Source organism: Erythrolamprus reginae, chromosome 10 (assembly GCF_031021105.1).
Source record: "Erythrolamprus reginae isolate rEryReg1 chromosome 10, rEryReg1.hap1, whole genome shotgun sequence".
Taxonomy (NCBI): Eukaryota; Metazoa; Chordata; class Lepidosauria; order Squamata; family Dipsadidae; genus Erythrolamprus; species Erythrolamprus reginae.
In genome coordinates, this window is record NC_091959.1 from 12,943,466 (window position 1) to 12,961,746 (window position 18,281).

Consider the following 18,281-nt stretch of genomic DNA (forward strand, 5'->3'; position numbering starts at 1 on the left):
CCCCGCTTTGAAACTAAACCAGAGCAAGGTGTGTTTCACTTTGTGAAAGAAGAAGGACTTTGAATTGCCTCACAGCTGCAAGCTAAGTATCACAGAACTGATAAGGGACTTGTACAAATTACCAGTTTGTTTGGAGACCAGTGCTCTTTGCTATACCAAAAGAGGGCTTGGTTTAAGTGAATTTTCATTATAAAGAACATTGTTTTGAATTTTCAAACATGTGTGTGTGTCTGAAATTTGTACCTGTGAATTTTTGGGAGGAGTCTACCAGAGAGCCCGACAGAACAGAAGATGACCAAAGAGAGATTCAACCTGGAAATAAGGAGGAACTTTCTGATGGTGAGAGTGATCAACCAGTGGAACAGCTTGCCTGCGGAGGTTGTGAGAGTACCAACACTTGAGACTTTCAAGAGGAGATTGGAGAACCATTTTTCTAAGATGGTGTAGAGACTCCTGCTTGAGCAGGGGGTTGGACTAAATGAACTACAAGGTCCCTTCCAACATGAATGAATGAATGAATGAATGAATGAATGAATGAATGAATGAATGAATGAATGAATGAATGAATGAATGAAATTTATTTATTATTTATTATTTATTATTTGGATTTGTATGCCACCCCTCTCCGAGGACTCCGAGGACATAAATAAATGTCTCTTGTTTCCTTCTTCCCAGGTTGTTCTTCCATTTGGAAGCCCAAAGAGACTTCAAAACCAGAGCGTGTGATGATCCAAAGGCGTTTTTGACCTGCTTGGAAATTTAGCATCTGAGAATCCTGTTCTGGAGTTAAGGGATGGTTGAATTACAGAGACAGCTTCTGCCTGCCTGCCTTCTTCTTGCAGTTGCTTGCGTTTCTGGTGAGTGTGGCTGATGTTCCCCAGATGTTCACAATGGCAGGGTTGCTACACACTTCATAGAAACATAGAAACATAGAAGTCTGACGGCAGAAAAAGACTTCATGGCCCATCGAGTCTGCCCTTATACTATTTTCTGTATTTTATCTTAGGATGGATATATGTTTATCCCAGGCATGTTTAAATTCAGTTACTGTGGATTTATCTACCACGTCTGCTGGAAGTTTGTTCCAAGGATCTACTACTCTTTCAGTAAAATAATATTTTCTCATGTGCCACCTCTGTGCCACCTTGTGGCACAGAGCCAACCAACCTAGAACTAAGGAGGAGTTCCCCCAAAATTAGAACAATTAAGCGGTGGAACAACTTGCATCAAGAAGTTATGGGTGCTCCAACACTGGAGCTTTTGAAGAAGAGATAGGATGACCATTTGAGTGAAATGGTATAGGGCAGTGTTGGCAAATCCTTTTGGCACTGTGTGCCGAAATGGAAGCCCATGTGCATTTTATTTATTTTATTTTATTTTATTATTTTATTTTATTTTATTATTTATTTTATTTTATTTCATTTCATTTATTTTATTTTATTTATTTTATTTCATTTATTTTATTTCATTTATTTTATTTTATTTTATTTATTTTATTTTATTTATTTTATTTATTTCGTTATTTTATTTATTTGTTTGTTTGTTTTGTCCAATACAGAATAATATACAATGAAGCTTATAGAGATATAGTAGAGAAGATATAGGAGATATAGGAGAGACTATAGGACAGGGGACGGAAGGCACTTTAGTGCGCTTATGTACGCCCCTTACTGACCTCTTAGGAATCTGGAGAGGTCAAACGTGGATAGTCTAAGGGTAAACTGTTGGGGATTAGGGGATGATACTACGGAGTCCGGTAATGTGTTCCACGCTTCAACAACTCGGTTACTGAAGTCATATTTTTTACAGTCAAGTTTGGAGCGGTTAATATTAAGTTTAAATCTGTTGTGTGCTCTTGTGTTGTTGTGGTTGAAGCTGAAGTAGTCGCCGACAGGCAGGACGCTGAAGCATACGATCTTGTGAGCAATACTTAGATCTTGTTTAAGGCGTCTTAGTTCTAAACTTTCTAGGCCCAGGACTTCTGGCATGCGTGCCATAGGTTCGTCATCACGGATATAGGATTTCCTGCCTGAGCATGGGGTTGGACTAGAAGACCTCCAAGGTCCCTTCCAACTCTGTTCTTCTGTCATCTGCGCCATGTTTAAAGGGGAAGAAATCTATTTCAACTCACACGGAAGCACAAACATGCCCAGATAATGGTTTGTTTCCTACAATATGTTCAACCCAACCATGCTGAGCCTCTCTAGAGCAGTGAAGGACTAGAAAAAAAATTACTACCATGCTGTGGGTGTGGCTTATTTTGTGGGTGTGGCTTCCCAGGTCATGACTGCTGTCAGCCTTGATAGCTTCAAGGCAGGATTAGACAGATTCATGGATGCCAAGTGTATCAGTGGTTATTGAAACGGATGTCCATGTGCCACCTCTATGTTGGTTGAGACAGGCAGGATTCCCTTGAGTCCCATTTGTTGGGGGTCAAGGGAAAGGGAGGGTTTTGCCTTCTCTTCCTGCTCAAGATCCCCAAGGACAATTGGTGGGACACAGAATCCAGTACTCAGTGGGCTTTGGCCTGATTCAGCACGGCTGAATTTAATTTAATTTAATTTAATTTTTAATTTACAGCAAACTACAAATAAGACAGAAATGTTGGGCTCACATGATAATTAAGTCAATCTGTTTCTATATCTTTCAGTATAGATTATGGTACAATGAATAAAATGAATAAATGAAGCCCCCAAAAAGAAAGGAGGGGGGCAAATCTGTACATTGTTAATATTGTACTGTATTAGTGTAAATTTATCCCAGTTCTTCAATGTGTTCCTTAATCTAAATAATCTGGAAGCATATTTCCCCATTATTTCATTTTTATGTTATTAAGACCACCCATAAGGAAAGCTAACCAAGTTTAATATTTGGAGTTCATCTCACATTTTTATTAATTTAGTTAAACATGTTGTTTGAATATAATCTACGTCTCTTTAGTTAAAAGGACTTTTATTTTGGTCATTGAACTTTTACCATACAAATAGTATCATTTGGTGCAGTCTTTCATATTAGAATGTGAAAAATAGGGACATTGAATTGTCTTTCTAAACTAAGTTTACATCTGTTGTTTGATTTTAGATGTTTTTATTAGAATACTGTACACCATTTTGTAAAGGGTTTGCAGGTTTCCCTCCCAAACATGAACAATTTTTGTTTAGTCTTATGAACCTGTTTCAAATTTGCTTCTTTTTCCCCAAGTCTTTTGGGTTTTTTCCAAGAAAATATGGCCATCATCAGGGGTTGGTTCTGACTTACCTTGCCATTGGTTCGCTCCCTCCCATACTGCATGGGGGCGCACACATCATGTGCGCGTGCATTGTGCACATGTGACCATGCCACACGAGTGCACATGTGCATTGCATGCACAGTACTGAAAACCAAGCTTCTGTGCATGCGCAGAAGCAAAAAAGCATCTGCACATGTGCAGAACCAAAAAACAAGATGGCGCCACAATAGGCGCTGCCGTTAGAGCCGATTTTGAGGCGTGGCCAACTGGCAATCACTCCCGGTTCGGTGAGTGGGTGGAAATTCCCATTACCGGTTCTATAGAACTGGTCCAAACCGGGACTAGCCCACCTCTGTCCTTCATACCTGTGCTCTCCCAGTCTGTATTGAACTACAGTGATACCTCATCTTACAAACGCCTCATCATACAAACTTTTCAAGATACAAACCCGGGGTTTAAGATTTTTTTGCCTCTTCTTACAAACTATTTTCACCCTACAAACCCACCGCCGCCGCTGAGATGCCCCGCCTCCGGACTTCTGTTGCCAGTGAAGCACCCGTTTTTGCACTGCTGGGATTCCCCTGAGGTTCCCCTCCATGGGAAACCCCACCTCCGGACTTCCATGTTTTTGTGATGCTGCAGGGGAATCCCAGCAGGGGAATCCCAGCAGTGCAAAACCAGGCACTTCGCTGGCAACAGAAGTCCGGAGGTGGGGTTTCCCAGCGAGGGGAGCCTCAGTGAAATCACAGCATCGCAAAAACACAGAGGTCTGGAGGTGGGGTTTCGAGGACTTTGGTGTTTTTGCGATGCTGCAATTTCACTGATGCTCCCTTCGCTGGGAAACCCCACCTCCGGACTTCCGTTGCCAGCGAAGCGCTTGTTTTTGTGATGCTGGGATTATCCTGCTGGGATTCCCCTGCAGCATCGCAAAAACACAGAAGTCCAGAGGTGGGGTTTCCCATGGTGGCGAGCCTCAGGGAAATCTCAGCAGTGCAAAAACGGGCGCTTCGGCTGGCAAAAGGGTTGAATTTTGGGCTTGCGTGCATTAATCGCTTTTCCATTGATTCCTATGGGAAACATTGTTTCGTCTTACAAACTTTTCACCTTAAGAACCTCGTCCCAGAACCAATTAAGTTTGTAAGACAAGGTATCACTGTATCTGCCTTTCCACTTTGACTACGTTTGCTTGGTTATTATTTTAATTAATTACAAGCCACGATTACATCATGATTATAATTACTGGCTGACACCTATCTTCTCAAACCTTTTCAGTGTTTAGGAAAACAGAGATTTAACCTGACCTGTGGGTTTAGTTCTTTGTGACTGGGACACAATGTCTGGGCCAAACATATGCATGACATTTTTCCATAATGTTTAATCCAAGTGTTTTGTAAACTTCAGAGCGGTGGGATTTGCCACCGGATCTGTTGCTGCCCGGTGCTTCCCTACTATCCAAAATCTAACTCTGATCTGAGCTACTGGAGCAAAACCCTCCTATCTATTTGGAGAAAATGAGATAAACAGCCTGGACCGTAAAGCATTTGGTTAATGTTTTAGAGGACACTCTGGTTTTATAAAATACCTCAATGATGGGAAAAAATGTTTTCAACTGAGTTCTTTCACAGAAAAAAAGGAATGCCAAACCTCCTCACTTTAGGCTGCCAAGCAAGCTGTACAAATATAATAGAATGTCTACTGGTGTACCCAAACTTGGCAGAATTCTCCAGCCAGCTGGGAGTTGAAGTCCATAAGTCTTAAAGTTGCCAAGTTAGAAGATCTTTTATATCTATGGGGATTCTCAGTCATCCAGGTCATGGCTGTTTTTTTCAAGAGGCCACTGGACTTTCTGGGTTTTTTTAATTTGAAGATGTTTTGCTTCTCATCCAAGGAGCTTCTTCAGCTCTCAAAAAGAAGCTTCTTATTTTTATTATATTATTTATATTTATATTATTTATATTATTTATATTAATATTATTTATATTAATATTATTTATATTATTTATATTTATATTATTTATATTTATATTATTTATATTTATATTATTTATATTATTTATATTATTTATATTATTTATATTATTTATATTATTTATATTATTTATATTATTTATATTATTTATATTATTTATATTATTTATATTATTTATATTATTTATATTATTTATATTATTTATATTACAGTGATACCTCATCTTACAAATGCCTCATCATACAAACTTTTCGAGATGCAAACCCAGGGTTTAAGATTTTTTTGCCTCTTCTTACAAACTATTTTCACCTTACAAACCCACCGCCGCCGCTGGGATACCCCGCCTCCAGACTCCCGTTGCCAGCAAAGCACCCGTTTTTGTGCTGCTGGGATTCCCCTGAGGCTCCCCTCCATGAGAAATCTCACCTCCGGACTTCCGTTGCCAGCGAAGCGCTTGTTTTTGCGATGCTGGGATTTCCCTGCTGGGATTCCCCTGCAGCATCGCAAAAACACAGAAGTCTGGAGGTGGGGTTTCCTATGGAGGGGGACCTCAGGGAAATCCCAGCAGCGCAAAAATGGGCGCTTCGGCTGGCAAAAGCGGTGAATTTTGAGCTTGCACGCATTAATCGCTTTTCCATTGATTCCTATGGGAAACATTATTTCGTCTTACAAACTTTTCACCTTAAGAACCTCGTCCCAGAACCAATTAAGTTTGTAAGACAAAGTATCACTGTATTTATATTATTTATATTATTTATATTTATATTTATTTATATGCCACCCCACTCCAAACAGGACTCTGGGCAGTTAATAATAATTACAGTTACTAAAGCAGTATAAAAGTATGACAATAATAAAACAACAGGTGATATAAAATTCATAAAAACCCTAGAAACCATGCATACACTGAGTCATTTCTGATTCCAGGCTTGCCTGAAAAGCCAGGTCTTAACAGCTTTCTAGAAGACCGGTAGGGTGGCGGTTGATTCCAAAGAGCTGGAGCCGTCACAGAGAAGGCCCTTCTCCCTGGCCCCCCCAGTCGATATTGTTTGGTGGATGGGACCGAGAGAAGGCCAATTCTGGTCGCTGCGAGGTAGGAGGGGGTCCCAATTTTCGCTTTCTACTAATTTAATTCTTTTTTTAAAATGCTGTTAAGCACAGTGGGAACTTTGTTGAAATCCTCATGGCTGGGTCGGGACAATTTCTGAATTTTAGATTGACTTTGTCTTCCGAGGTTGGATGAGAAATTGAATTAACAAGAGGGAAAAGCCAAAACGGTCACGGCGGTTGCAACCTTGCGAAATCTCCTACTGCGAAAGGATGGAGTTGTGTCAACTAACTTTTCCCCTCTCCAGAATGTATTTTGATTTTATGTTTTTTGCCCTGGGTATCAGCTGCTTTTAAAGTTTTGAGCTTGATCAACTCCGAAGGATAGGAAAAGACTTTCAAACCTTAAGATTGGTCATCAAAGTCCCTGCCAACTTTATGAGCGAAGGGAGCATTTCTTCTCTTTGGGCTCTGGCAGAGGTTTATTCTTTCTCCAAACGCCCAGAGAAAGGAAAATGCTTTGTTTGCTCTGGACTGCCAAAACCTCCATAAGCACCACCAAAAGGCTCCTCTGGCAGCCCAGAAAAGCCCGAGATGGCCGGGATTAAAGGGGGAATGGCAAAAAACTGGCCGGGCCTTCGTGCCAGTGTTCCCTCTAATTATTTTGGGGGGTGGGCGGAAAAGTATAGTGTCTGAGCGGCAGTCCTTTCAGGACTGGGCGGCACAGAAATAATAAATAAATAAATAAACAAACAAACAAATAAATAAAAACCCCACCCTGTTTTGCCTCAGAGAATTTCAAAATAAAATACTGTACTGTGTGTCTATAACAGTGAGCTCATAATAGGGCAACTCTATTAATATCAAAATGCCACTTAAATAGTTGAGCTAGTTTCAACTAGATTTTGATTTTCTTTCTCTCTTCCTTACTCCCATTCTTTTTCTTTCTCTTTTCCTTCCTCTCTTTTTTCTATCTGTTTCTCTCTCTTCCTCTCTCTCTCCTTCCCTCTCACTCTTTCCCTCTCGGCTTCTGGGCAGGTTTGGAAAACTCTTGAGTTGGTGATGATTTTTAAGTGAGCGATTGCTCACTGCTCAGCTTAGAGGGAACTATGCTTCGTGCCACTCTCAAATTTCCTGGGAAATTTTTCCGGGCTTGGGTTCTTAAGTAGAAAATGGTTCTTAAGAAGAGGCAAAAAAATCTTGAACATCCGGTTCTTATCTAAAAAAAGTTCTTAAGTAGAGGTACCACTGTATAACAAAGTGATAAAAAGGATAATAGGACAGAAGGACAGGGACGGTAGGCACAACCTCTTAGAAAAGGGGAGAGGCTTAAGAATGAAGATTTTGGGGTTAAGGGAAGAAACAACAGAGTCAGGTAGTGAGTTCCAGGCATTGAGCACTCTGTTGCTGAAGTTATATTTTCTGCACACCCTTTTGGTTAACCATCACTGGCATATACCATCTGGTCAAATAGTTGATCGGCATTTCAAATCCAGGGGCCATTCTTGGAGAAAACAAGCAGGGTTAGGGTTAGGATGCCTCAAGGGTGACTCTAACCTTTAGGTTCTATCTCTTTAATTTCCACTTCATAATATTTTCCATAAAACCTTCCCTTGCTGCTGTACTGTTGCTGTTATTAGCTGTGGCAGAAAGCAGCTCTGGCCTGGCAGAATAGAATAGAATAGAATAGCTTTTAAAGTATCTGTTATTTAAAAAAGAACGTGTTTGTGCCAATTAATCAAACATTAATCTTCAGAGTAAACAAAGCCCTTCATGGCATCGGACCAGAATATCTCCGGGACCGCCTTCTGCCACACGAATCCCAGCGACCGGTTAAGTCCCACAGAGTTGGCCTTCTCTGGGTCCCGTCGACTAAACAATGTCATTTGGCAGGACCCAGGGGAAGAGCCTTCTCTGTGGCAGCCCCGGCCCTCTGGAACCAACTCCCCGCAGAGATCAGAATTGCCCCCACCCTCCTTGCCTTTCGTAAACTTCTAAAAACCCACCTCTGCCGTCAGGCATGGGGGAATTGAGACATCTTCCCCAGGCCTATATAATTTATGTATGGTGTGTTGTGTGCATGTTTTTTTAAATTATGGGTTTTTAACTTCGTATTATTAGATTTGTATTGTACATTGTTTCTATCACTGCTGTGAGCCGCCCCGAGTCTACGGAGAGGGGTGGCATACAAATTTAATAAATGAATGAATGAATGAATGAATGAATGAATGAATGAATGAATGAATGAATGAATGAATGAATAAACAAACAAACAAACAAACAAACAAACAAACTGCTTGGTAAAACTGAGATTCCCTTTTGGGATTTATGATGTCAGGAAATGTCTGGACAGGGGTGTTGACAGCCACTAGGGAGTTGGCTTTAGCTTTTAGCAGAAGGAGACGATCTATTTCTCGGGATGTTAGGCAGAATGAATTAATCTATTGCAAGGGTTGGAGGTCTTCTAGCCCAGCTCCCTTCCTCAAGCAGGAGAATAATAATAATTTAATTTAATAATAATAATTTATTGGATTTGTATGCCGCCCCTCTCCGTAGACTCGGGGTGGCTAACAACGATAAAAACAGCATGTGACAATCCAATAATAAAACAACTAAAACCCCTTATTATAAAACCAAACATACATAGAGACATACCATGCATAACTTGTAATGGCCTAGGGGGAAGGAATATCTCAACTTCCCCATGCCTGGGGGTATAAATGAGTCTTGAGTAGTTTATGAAACATAGGGAGGGTGGGGGCAATTCTAATCTCCGGGAGGAGTTGGTTCCGGAGGGTCGGGGCCGCCACAGAGAAGGCTCTTCCCCTGGGGCCCGCCAAACGACATTGTTTAGTCGACGGGACCCGGAGAAGGCCAACTATGTGGGACCTTATCGGTCGCTGGGATTCGTGCGGTAGCAGGCGGTTCCGGGGGTAGTCTAGTCCAGAATCTATGATAAGTGATTGTCCAGTCTCTTCTTCAAAACCTCCAGTGATGGAGACCCTTCTAGTCCAACCCCCTGCTTAGGCAGGAAACCCTACATCACTTCAGACAAAGGGTGAGCCAACATTTATTTATTTATTTTATTTACTTATTTATTTTGTCCAATACAAATTGAATGTTAAAGAGAATAAAAACATGTAATAGTAAATATCAGGGAAAGGATAGAAGAAAAGATATGAGAATAGAATATGTCAATGAAGAGTTAGAGGAAAGGATATATGAATGGAAGAAAAGATATATAAAATATAGGAGAGACAATTGGACAGGGGACAGAAGGCACACTAGTGCACTTACGCACGCCCCTTACTGACCTCTAAGGAACCTGGTGAGGTCAATCGTGGATAGTCTAAGGGAAAAATGTTGGGGGTTGACACCACGGAGTCCGGTAATGAGTTCCACGCTTCGACAACTCGGTTGCTAAAGTCATATTTTTTACAGTCAAGTTTGGAGCGGTTGATATTAAGTTTGAACCTGTTGCGTGCTCTTGTGTTCTTGCGGTTGAAGCTGAAGTAGTCGTTGACAGGCAGGATGTCGCAGCATATGATCTTGTGGGCGATACTTAGATCCTGTTTAAGGCGTCGTAGTTCTAGGCTTTCTAGACCCAAGATTGTAAGTCTAGTTTCGTAGGGTATTTTCATCTTCTTAAAAACTTCCAGTATTTAAGGCTAGTTTGTTTATTTAAACAATTCATATCCCACCATCTCATTTTCACAATTCAAAATGTACTGAGTTAGCTTAAAAAAACCCCAACAAAAGTAGCAAAATAAATAAAGCCAAAATAAAATTAAAACAACTCTTAAAAACAACAACACTGATTAAACAATGATCAGTCTGCCAAAATGGACAGCTATGTTTCTATGTTTCTATTCAGCCTACACGTTGGGCTCACCCTAATTTTTTGGCCTCAGCATTTGATGGAAAGCCAGATTTATACAGCATTTATTTTTGTTCCTGTTTTTCCCTTCCCTAAGGTGAACGGATTTTAAAACAATCAGTGAGCTGGATCGCCAATGGACGAAAGCCCTACAGCCTTTTGACCAAACACAATTCAGACAGTAAGTCATTTTCCACTCCGCGCAGTTCTGTTTTAAAGAGAGAATTAAGATGACACATGCTTGCTGTTAAGGTTTAAGCCACGAAATAAATGGTTTAATTTACGAAAGATCCTGTCAGTCTGTCTCTAGGTTCTTCGATAATGGAAAACAGATTAATCCTTGCAAAAACTTAATTCATTCTGGCTGACACCCCGAGAAACAGATCGTTTCTTTTTGCTAAAAGCTAAAACCAAGTCTATACACAGAGTTGGCCTTCTCCGGGTCCCGTCGACTAAACAATGTCATTTGGCGGGAACCAGGAGAAGAGCCTTCTCTGTGGCGGCCCCGACCCTCTGGAACCAGCTCCCCCCAGATATCAGAGTTGCCCCCACCCTCCTTGCCTTTCGCAAGCTCCTTAAAACCCACCTCTGTCGTCAGGCATGGGGGAATTGAAATTTTTTCCCTTCCCCCTAGGCTTATAGAATTTATACATGGTATGCTTGTTTGTATGATTGGTTTCTTAAATTGGGGTTTTTTAGACTATTTTTTAATATTAGATTTGTTACATTGTTTTCTTTATTGTTGTTAGCCGCCCCGGGTCTTCGGAGAGGGGCGGCATACAAATCTAATAAATAAATAAATAGCTAAATTCCCTGTTTCCCCGAAAATAAGTCACCCCCGAAAGTAAGTCATGGGAGAGGTTTCGTAGAATTGCCTAATATAAAGCATCCCCTAAAAGTAAGACGCAGGAGATGTTTCATTTCACAGCATTCCCGAACAGAACATATATAACACTGCTGTCCATAAATAGCATCGCAAAACGTTGCAACAATCAGATTTAAAACACATCCAATACGCATCCAACATGCAGCTGCGTGCTTGGATGCGTTTTTGCTGCAGCAGGATACAGGATATAATTCATTGGGGAAAAAATAAGACATCCCCTGAAAATAAGACGTAGCACATCTTTGGGAGCAAAAATTAATGTTATTATTATTTATTATTAGATTTGTATGCCGCCCCTCTCGGTAGACTCCGTAGACGCTGTCTTATTTTCGGGGAAACACGTTAGTAGTTGTTTATAAGTAAGACATTTCCTGACCTGGTAAATCCCAAAAGGAATCTGTTTTGACCAAGCAGTTTACTCTGAAGGTTAATGTTAGATTAATTGGCACAAATACCAAGTGTTTAAAATAACAGATACCTTTAAAACATAGAAGATTGACGGCAGAAAGAGACGTCATGATCCATCTAGTCTGCCCTTATACTATTTCTTGTTATTTTATCTTAGGATGGATATATGTTTATCCCAGGCAAGTTTAAATTCAGTTCCTGTGGATTTACCAGCCACATCTGCTGGAAGTTTGTTCCAAGCATCTACTACTCTTTCAGTAAAATCATATTTTCTCACGTTACTTCTAATCTTTCCCCCAACTATCTTCAGATTGTGTCCCCTTGTTCTTGTGTTCACTTTCCTATTAAAAACACTTCCTCTCCTGAACCTTATTTAACCTTTTAACATATTTAAATGTTTCGATCATGTCCCCCCTTTTCCTTCTGTCCTCCAGACTATACAGATTGAGTTCATTAAGTCTTTCCTGATACGTTTTATGCTTAAGACCTTCCACCATTCTTGTAGCCCCTCTTTGGACCCGTTCAACTTTGTCAATATCTTTTTGTAGGTGAGGTCTCCAGAACTGAACACAGTATTCCAAATGGGGTCTCACCAGCACTCTATATAGCGGGATCATAATCTCCCTCTTCCTGCTTGTTATACCTCTAGCTATGCAGCCAAGCATCATGTCCCCCCTTTTCCCTTCTGTCCTCCAGACGATACAGATTGAGTTCATTAATTCATTTCCTGATGCTATGTGCAGTCTTAATCCCCATTTGGAGTGAAATAAGCAGGCTAGGCCAAGCACAAAATGCAGTGGACAGAAGATACCTCGTCCTTCGAATGGTGTGGGAGTATGAATGAATTTCCAGAAAATTTGCAAATCCTTCCATTCCGCACTGTTATTTCTTTTCTTAAGCAGCCTCCCATTTTATTCTTGGTTTGGACCTGGGTTGTGAGGGTGTCAGAGGTTGTCAGAGCTCCAACCATTGAGCATTTCAAGAGGAAACTGGACGGCCATTGGTCATAAATGGTGTAGGGACTCCTGCTTGGGCAAAGGGATGGGTTAGGTATCCTACAACAGTGATGGCGAACCTTTTTTCCCTTGGGTCCTGAGAGTGTGCAAGCGTGCTATCGCACATGCGCTAGTGCCCATGCCCATAATTAGATGCACGGGTGTTGTGATTAGCTCTGGCCCAGCTCCTGCCCCAAGGACTGTGGATGTGGGGGAGACATCCACATGCTGCAAGCCTCTTTTGCCCCTGGTGGAATGTGATGATGAAGGCTCCTCTGACCAAGAAGACATGAGTGACAGGGAGGAGGAGAGTGTGGCAGACAGCTCAGAAGGAGATCAATTATTTAGCTCCTCCTTGGATTCAGAACAAGAGTTAATGATACAGCCACGCATGTGGAGAGCGATGCATAGGCCAGTTATTTTCAAACTTTTTTGAGCCGCGGCAAATTTTTTACATTTACAAAATCCTGGGGCACCACCGCCAACCAAAATGACACTCTAAGACACTCTCCTCTCTTTTTCCATCCCTGTCTCCTCCCCACCCTTGTGTGTGTGTGTGTGTGTGTGTACACACTCTTGAACCATTTCCAAAAACAGGTGAGGGCTGGGGGGGGGGTTTCTCTCTTATTCTTTGGGTGCTTTTTATCATATGCTTTAAATCAAGAGTCACTTCTCTCTCTCTTTTGTTTCTCTCTCTTTCCTCTCATTCTCTGTCTCAATCATTTTCTCATTTCTCTTTTTTCCTCCCCTTTTTGCACATTTTTTCTTTCTCTCTCTCTCTCTCCCTTCCTCTCCTTTTCTTTCTTTCTCTCTTTCTTTCTTTCTTTCTTTCTCTCTCTCTCTTGCTTTCTTTCTCTCTCACTCTTTCTCTCTCTTCCTCTCTTTTCTTTCTCTTGCTTTCTCTCTCTCTCTCACTGTCTCTCTCTTTCTCTCTCTCTTGCTTTCTTTCTCTCTCCCTCTCTCTCACTCACTCTGTCTCTCAGCAAAAAGTTGCGAGACCAGAACCTGAGCTTCCTTCTTCGCGGCACACCTGACCATGTCTCGCGGCACACTAGTGTGCCACGGCACACTGGTTGAAAAACACTGACATATGCAACAACAACTGAGAGATTATTATCAAAGAAAATGAGGCCACCTGCGGTTGGGTGGGGCTGTGGTAATTAGTGAGGCTGCTATAAATAGCATCCTGTGGGTTTGGCCATTGTGGAGGATTATCTGATCGTTGTGTTTCGTGACTGCTTTACTGACTTTGACCTTTTGTGTGCTGATTTTTCCCCGCTTTGAAACTAAACCAGAGCAAAGTGTGTTTCACTTTGTGAAAGAAGAAGGACTGTGAATTGCCTCACAGCTGCAAGCTAAGTATCACAGAACTGATAAGGCACTTGTACAAATTACCAGTTTGTTTGGAGACCAGTGCTCTTTACTATACCAAAAGAGGGCTTAGTTTAAGTGAATTTTCATTATAAAGAACATTGCTTTGAATTTTCAAACGTGTGTGTGTCTGAAATTTGTACCTGTGAATTTTTGGGAGGAGTGTACCAGAGAGCCCGACAGAACACTGGGGAGGGTAAAAACAGCTCCCCCTGCCCCCCGGCGGCCCTCTGGAGGCTGGAAACGGCTTGTTTCCCAACTTCTGGTGGACCCAGTAGGCTCGTGTTTCACCCTCCCCAGGCTCCTTGGACCCTAAGAAGGGTAAAAATGCCCTCCCACATCTCCCCGGAGGCTCTCTGGAAGCCAAAAACACCCTCCAGGAGCCTCTGTGCAAGCCAGAAGTCAACTGGCCGTCAAACACATGCATCTTGGAGCTGAGCTAGGGCAACAGCTCATGTACCAGCAGGTACGGCTCCGCATGCCACCTGTGGCACCCGTGCCATAGGTTCGCCATCACTAACTTACAAAGTTCCTTCCAACACTTTTACTCTATTATATCTCTTCTCCCCCCTACAATGGATGACAATTCCCCCTTTTTCCAGCCATACAATTTGCAGTTTGTCTTTACATAAGAAGAGCCCTGCTGAATCGGGCCAAAACCCATCGAGTCCAGCATTCTATGTGATAACAATGGCCCACCAATTGTCCGCAGGGGATCTTCAGCAGAAAGAGAAGGCAAGACCCTCCCTTTCCCTCGACCTCCAACAAATGGTACCCAAGGGAATCCTGCCTGCCTCAACCAACTTAGAGGCGGCACTTGGAAATCCATTTCAATAACCACTGATACACTTGGCATTCCTGAATCTGTCTAATCCAGCCTTGAAGCTTTCCAGGCTGACAGCTGTCGCGACCTCTTCTGGAAGGGAATTCCATACCTTTGAAAAGTGTTCGGAAACTTCAGGTCGTGCAGAATGCAGCTGCGAGAGCAATCATGGGCTTTCCCAAATATGCCCATGTTACACCAACACTCCGCAGTCTGCATTGGTTGCCGATCAGTTTCCGATCACAATTCAAAGTGTTGGTTATGACCTATAAAGCCCTTCATGGCACCGGACCAGACTATCTCAGGGACCGCCTTCTGCTGCACGCATCCCAGCGACCAGTTAGGTCCGGGTCCTGTCAACTAAACAATGTCGCTTGGCGGGACCCAGGGGAAGAGCCTTCTCTGTGGCGGCCCCGGCCCTCTGGAACCAACTCCCCCCAGAGATTAGAATTGCCCCCACCCTCCTTGCCTTTCGTAAGCTTCTTAAAACCCACCTCTGCCGCCAGGCATGGGGGAACTGAGATACCCTTCCCCCTAGGCCTTTACAATTTTATGCATGGTATGTCTGTATGTATGTTTGGTTTTACAATAAGGGTTTTTAACTGTTTTAATATTGGATTGTCATATGCTGTTTACTACTGTTGTTAGCCGCCCCGAGTCTACGGAGAGGGGCGGCATACAAATCCAATAAAATCAAATCAAATCAAACCAAGGACCCTCTGGGTGAAGAAATATTTCCCTTGATTTGTCCTCACTTTATTACCTATGAGCTTTACCTTACCTATGAGTCTCTTACCTATGAGTCTTTCTTTCTTTCTTCTCCAGAGCAAGAAACCTGGACCAGCTGGTTCAATATCGACCATCCCGGAGGGAACGGGGACTACGAGCGCTTAGATGCCATTCGCTTCTATTACCGGAACAGGGTGTGTCTAAATCCCATCCAAATGGAAGCCCGGACCACCGACTGGGTCCCTGCCGCCAGTTCGGGCCAGGTGGTCCACTCCAGCCTCTATGAAGGATTCTGGTGCCTGAATAAGGAGCAGGCCCCGGGGGAAACGTGCTTGAATTATGCAGTGCGTTTTCTCTGCCCTTCGGGTAAGAGCGACGTTTAGTTTTTCAGGAGGTGTGTGTGTGTGTGTGCAAACACAGGGAGTCCTGGGCTTACGGCCACAATTTGAGCCCAACATTTCCTGTTGCTGAGTGAGACATCAGTTAAGGGGAGTTTTGTCCCGTTTAACAAGCTTAAACAGTGGTTTAAGAAAACCGCTGCCGTTGTTAAGTCAGTAACAGGGTTGTTAAGCGAATCAGGCTTCCCTGTTGACTTTGCTTCTCAGGAGGTCGGAAAGAGGCGATCATGCGATCCCGGGACACAGCAACGGTCATAAGTTGGAGCAGGTGGTCAAGCATTCTGAATTTTGCTCACCCCGCCATCCAGGGGAGGCTTCAAAGGCGACAGCTGTGAAAAATGATCCTAAAGTCAGCACCTTTTTTTTACAGCAGTGTTGTAACTTGGTGGTAACTGAATGAACTGCTGTAAGTCGAGGACTACCTGTAAGAAGAAAAGCAATATGGGATTTAGATGCAAGGGATCTTGCAGGAGGATAATTTTGGAAAGAAGATGCTAGAGGTGGCTTCAGCTTGGCTGTTTTCTTGCATAAGTTTTATCATCCAGCTAGGTAACACCATCAGCGCTAGAAGGGAGTAGGTTTGCAAAGAGGAAGAGGAGGAGGAGGAAGAGGAGAAGGAGGGGGAAAAGGGTCATGAAGAGGAGGAGGAGGAAGAGAAGGCGGAGGAAGAGGTGGAGAAGAGGAGGAGGAGAAGAGGAGGAGGGAGAGGAGGGAGAAGAAGAGGAGGAGGAGAAGGAGAAGAGGGAAAGGAGGAGGAGGAAGAGGAGGAAGAGGAGGAGGAGGAGAAGGAGGAAGAGAAGGAGGAAGAGGAGGAGAAAGAGGAGGAGGAGAAGAAGAGGAGGAGGGAGAGGAGGAAGAAGAGGAGGAGGGAGAGGAGGAGGAAGAAGAGGAGGAAGAGGAGGAAGAGGAGGAGGAGGAGAAGGAGGAAGAGAAGGAGGAAGAGGAGGAGAAAGAGGAGGAGGAGGGAGAGGAGAAAGAAGAGGAGGAGGGAGAGGAGGAGGAAGAAGAGGAGGAGGAGGAGAGGAGGAGGAAGAAGAGGAGGAAGAGGAGGAGGAGAAGAGGAGGAGGAGGAAGAGAAGGAAGAGGAGGAAGAGGAGGAAGAAGAGGAGGAAGGGGAGGAGGTGGAGGAGGAGGAGGGAAAAACCCTGCAAAGACTTGGGGCTTGGAAAACATTCTTGGCACAGAATAACAATGAAAAACCTTGCAAGCCGCCGAGAGCTGGAAACATTGTTAGCACCTGGTTAGGGCTGGAAAGAAACTTATTCAGAGCAAGTAGAGAAATGAAAAAAACCTTGCAAAGACTTAGGGCTTGGAAAACATTCTTTGCTGAGAGAAACTATGAAAGAACCTGCAAGATAAGAGCTGGGAAGATCATTTGCAACTAGTTAGGGCTGGGGTATAAGATGCACCTGAATTTTCAGCCTCTTTTAGGGAGTAAAAAGGTGCATTTTATACTCTGAAAAATACGGTAATTTAATTTAATTTAATTCATTTATAGGCCACCCATCTCTAGTTGGACTCTGGGCAGCATACAGATCAGGCAAATATGAAACCATTTTTAAAAACCCTATAATAACATTCATCATTTCTAGGTCGGAGCTGGACATTCTTGCTCAACGACCCCAAGCCTCCTGGCAGAGCCAAGTTTTTAAGGCTTTCCAGAAAGCCAGGAGGGAGGGGGCAGTATGGATCTCTGGGGGAAACTGCTTCCAGAGAGCTGGAGCCGCCACAGAGAAGGCCCTCCCACACCAGTCAGCATTGTTTGGCTGACAGGACCTGGAGAAGGCCAACCTCGTGGGCTCTAATCGGCCGCTGGGAAATGTAAGGCAGAAGACGGTCCTTTAAATAGTCAGCCTGCCCTCTGCGTGCGCCTTTGCTGAGCTTTGGCACTCACTTGTGGAGGGTCCCCGCTGCAGCCAGCCAGGGAGTCCCAAGGGGGGTGGGAGTGTCACCCAAAGAGAACTCTGTCTCCCTGTGTCACACTTTGAACCGCGCTATGCTTGCCACGTTGCTGAGATCTTTTTGGCATTTTGGTGAGGTTTGAAAAACCCTCATCTAGAAGATCCATGGGTGAAAAATGACTGGGTTTTTTCCCCCTTCTCTTCCTCCTCATCGGTTGGCGGGCCCCAGGGGAAGAGCCTTCTCTGTGGCGGCCCCGACTCTCTGGAACCAACTCCCCCCGGAGATTAGAACTGCCCCTACTCTTCCTGCCTTCCGTAAAGTTCTTAAAACCCACCTCTGTCGTCAGGCATGGGGGAACTGAAACATCTCCCCCGGGCATGTACAATTTATGTATGGTATGTTTGTGTGTGTGTGTGCTTGTTAGTATATTGGGGTTCTTTTTAAACTTTTTAAAAATATTTAAATTTATTTGGATTTCTTACGATTTGTTTATGCCTTGTTGTGAGCCGCCCCGAGTCCGCAGAGAGGGGCGGCATACAAATCTAAATAATAAATAAATAAATAAATAAATTTTAGCGAGAAAGAGACATAATAATAATAATAATAATAATAATAATAATAATAATAATATGCTGGGCGCAGTGCCA

General features: G+C 43.1%; 2 protein-coding genes across 3 annotated transcripts in view; one reads left to right on the forward strand and one right to left on the reverse strand.

Moving 5' to 3' along the window:
- ANKDD1A (ankyrin repeat and death domain containing 1A) overlaps positions 1–18,281 on the reverse strand; it is a 350,194-nt gene that overhangs the window by 49,874 nt on the left and 282,039 nt on the right. The window lies entirely within an intron of this gene.
- The window catches only part of CILP (cartilage intermediate layer protein), a 36,744-nt gene that overhangs the window by 6,954 nt on the left and 11,509 nt on the right, over positions 1–18,281 (forward strand). For both annotated transcript variants that reach the window (XR_011559949.1, XM_070762174.1), the window contains exons 2-4: positions 676–857; positions 10,220–10,303; positions 15,431–15,700. Coding sequence is in view for 1 of the 2 variants with exons in the window: in XM_070762174.1 (XP_070618275.1) it covers positions 794–857; positions 10,220–10,303; positions 15,431–15,700 (418 nt within the window). In the remaining variant the exon portion in view is untranslated. The remainder of the gene's footprint in view (positions 1–675; positions 858–10,219; positions 10,304–15,430; positions 15,701–18,281) is intronic.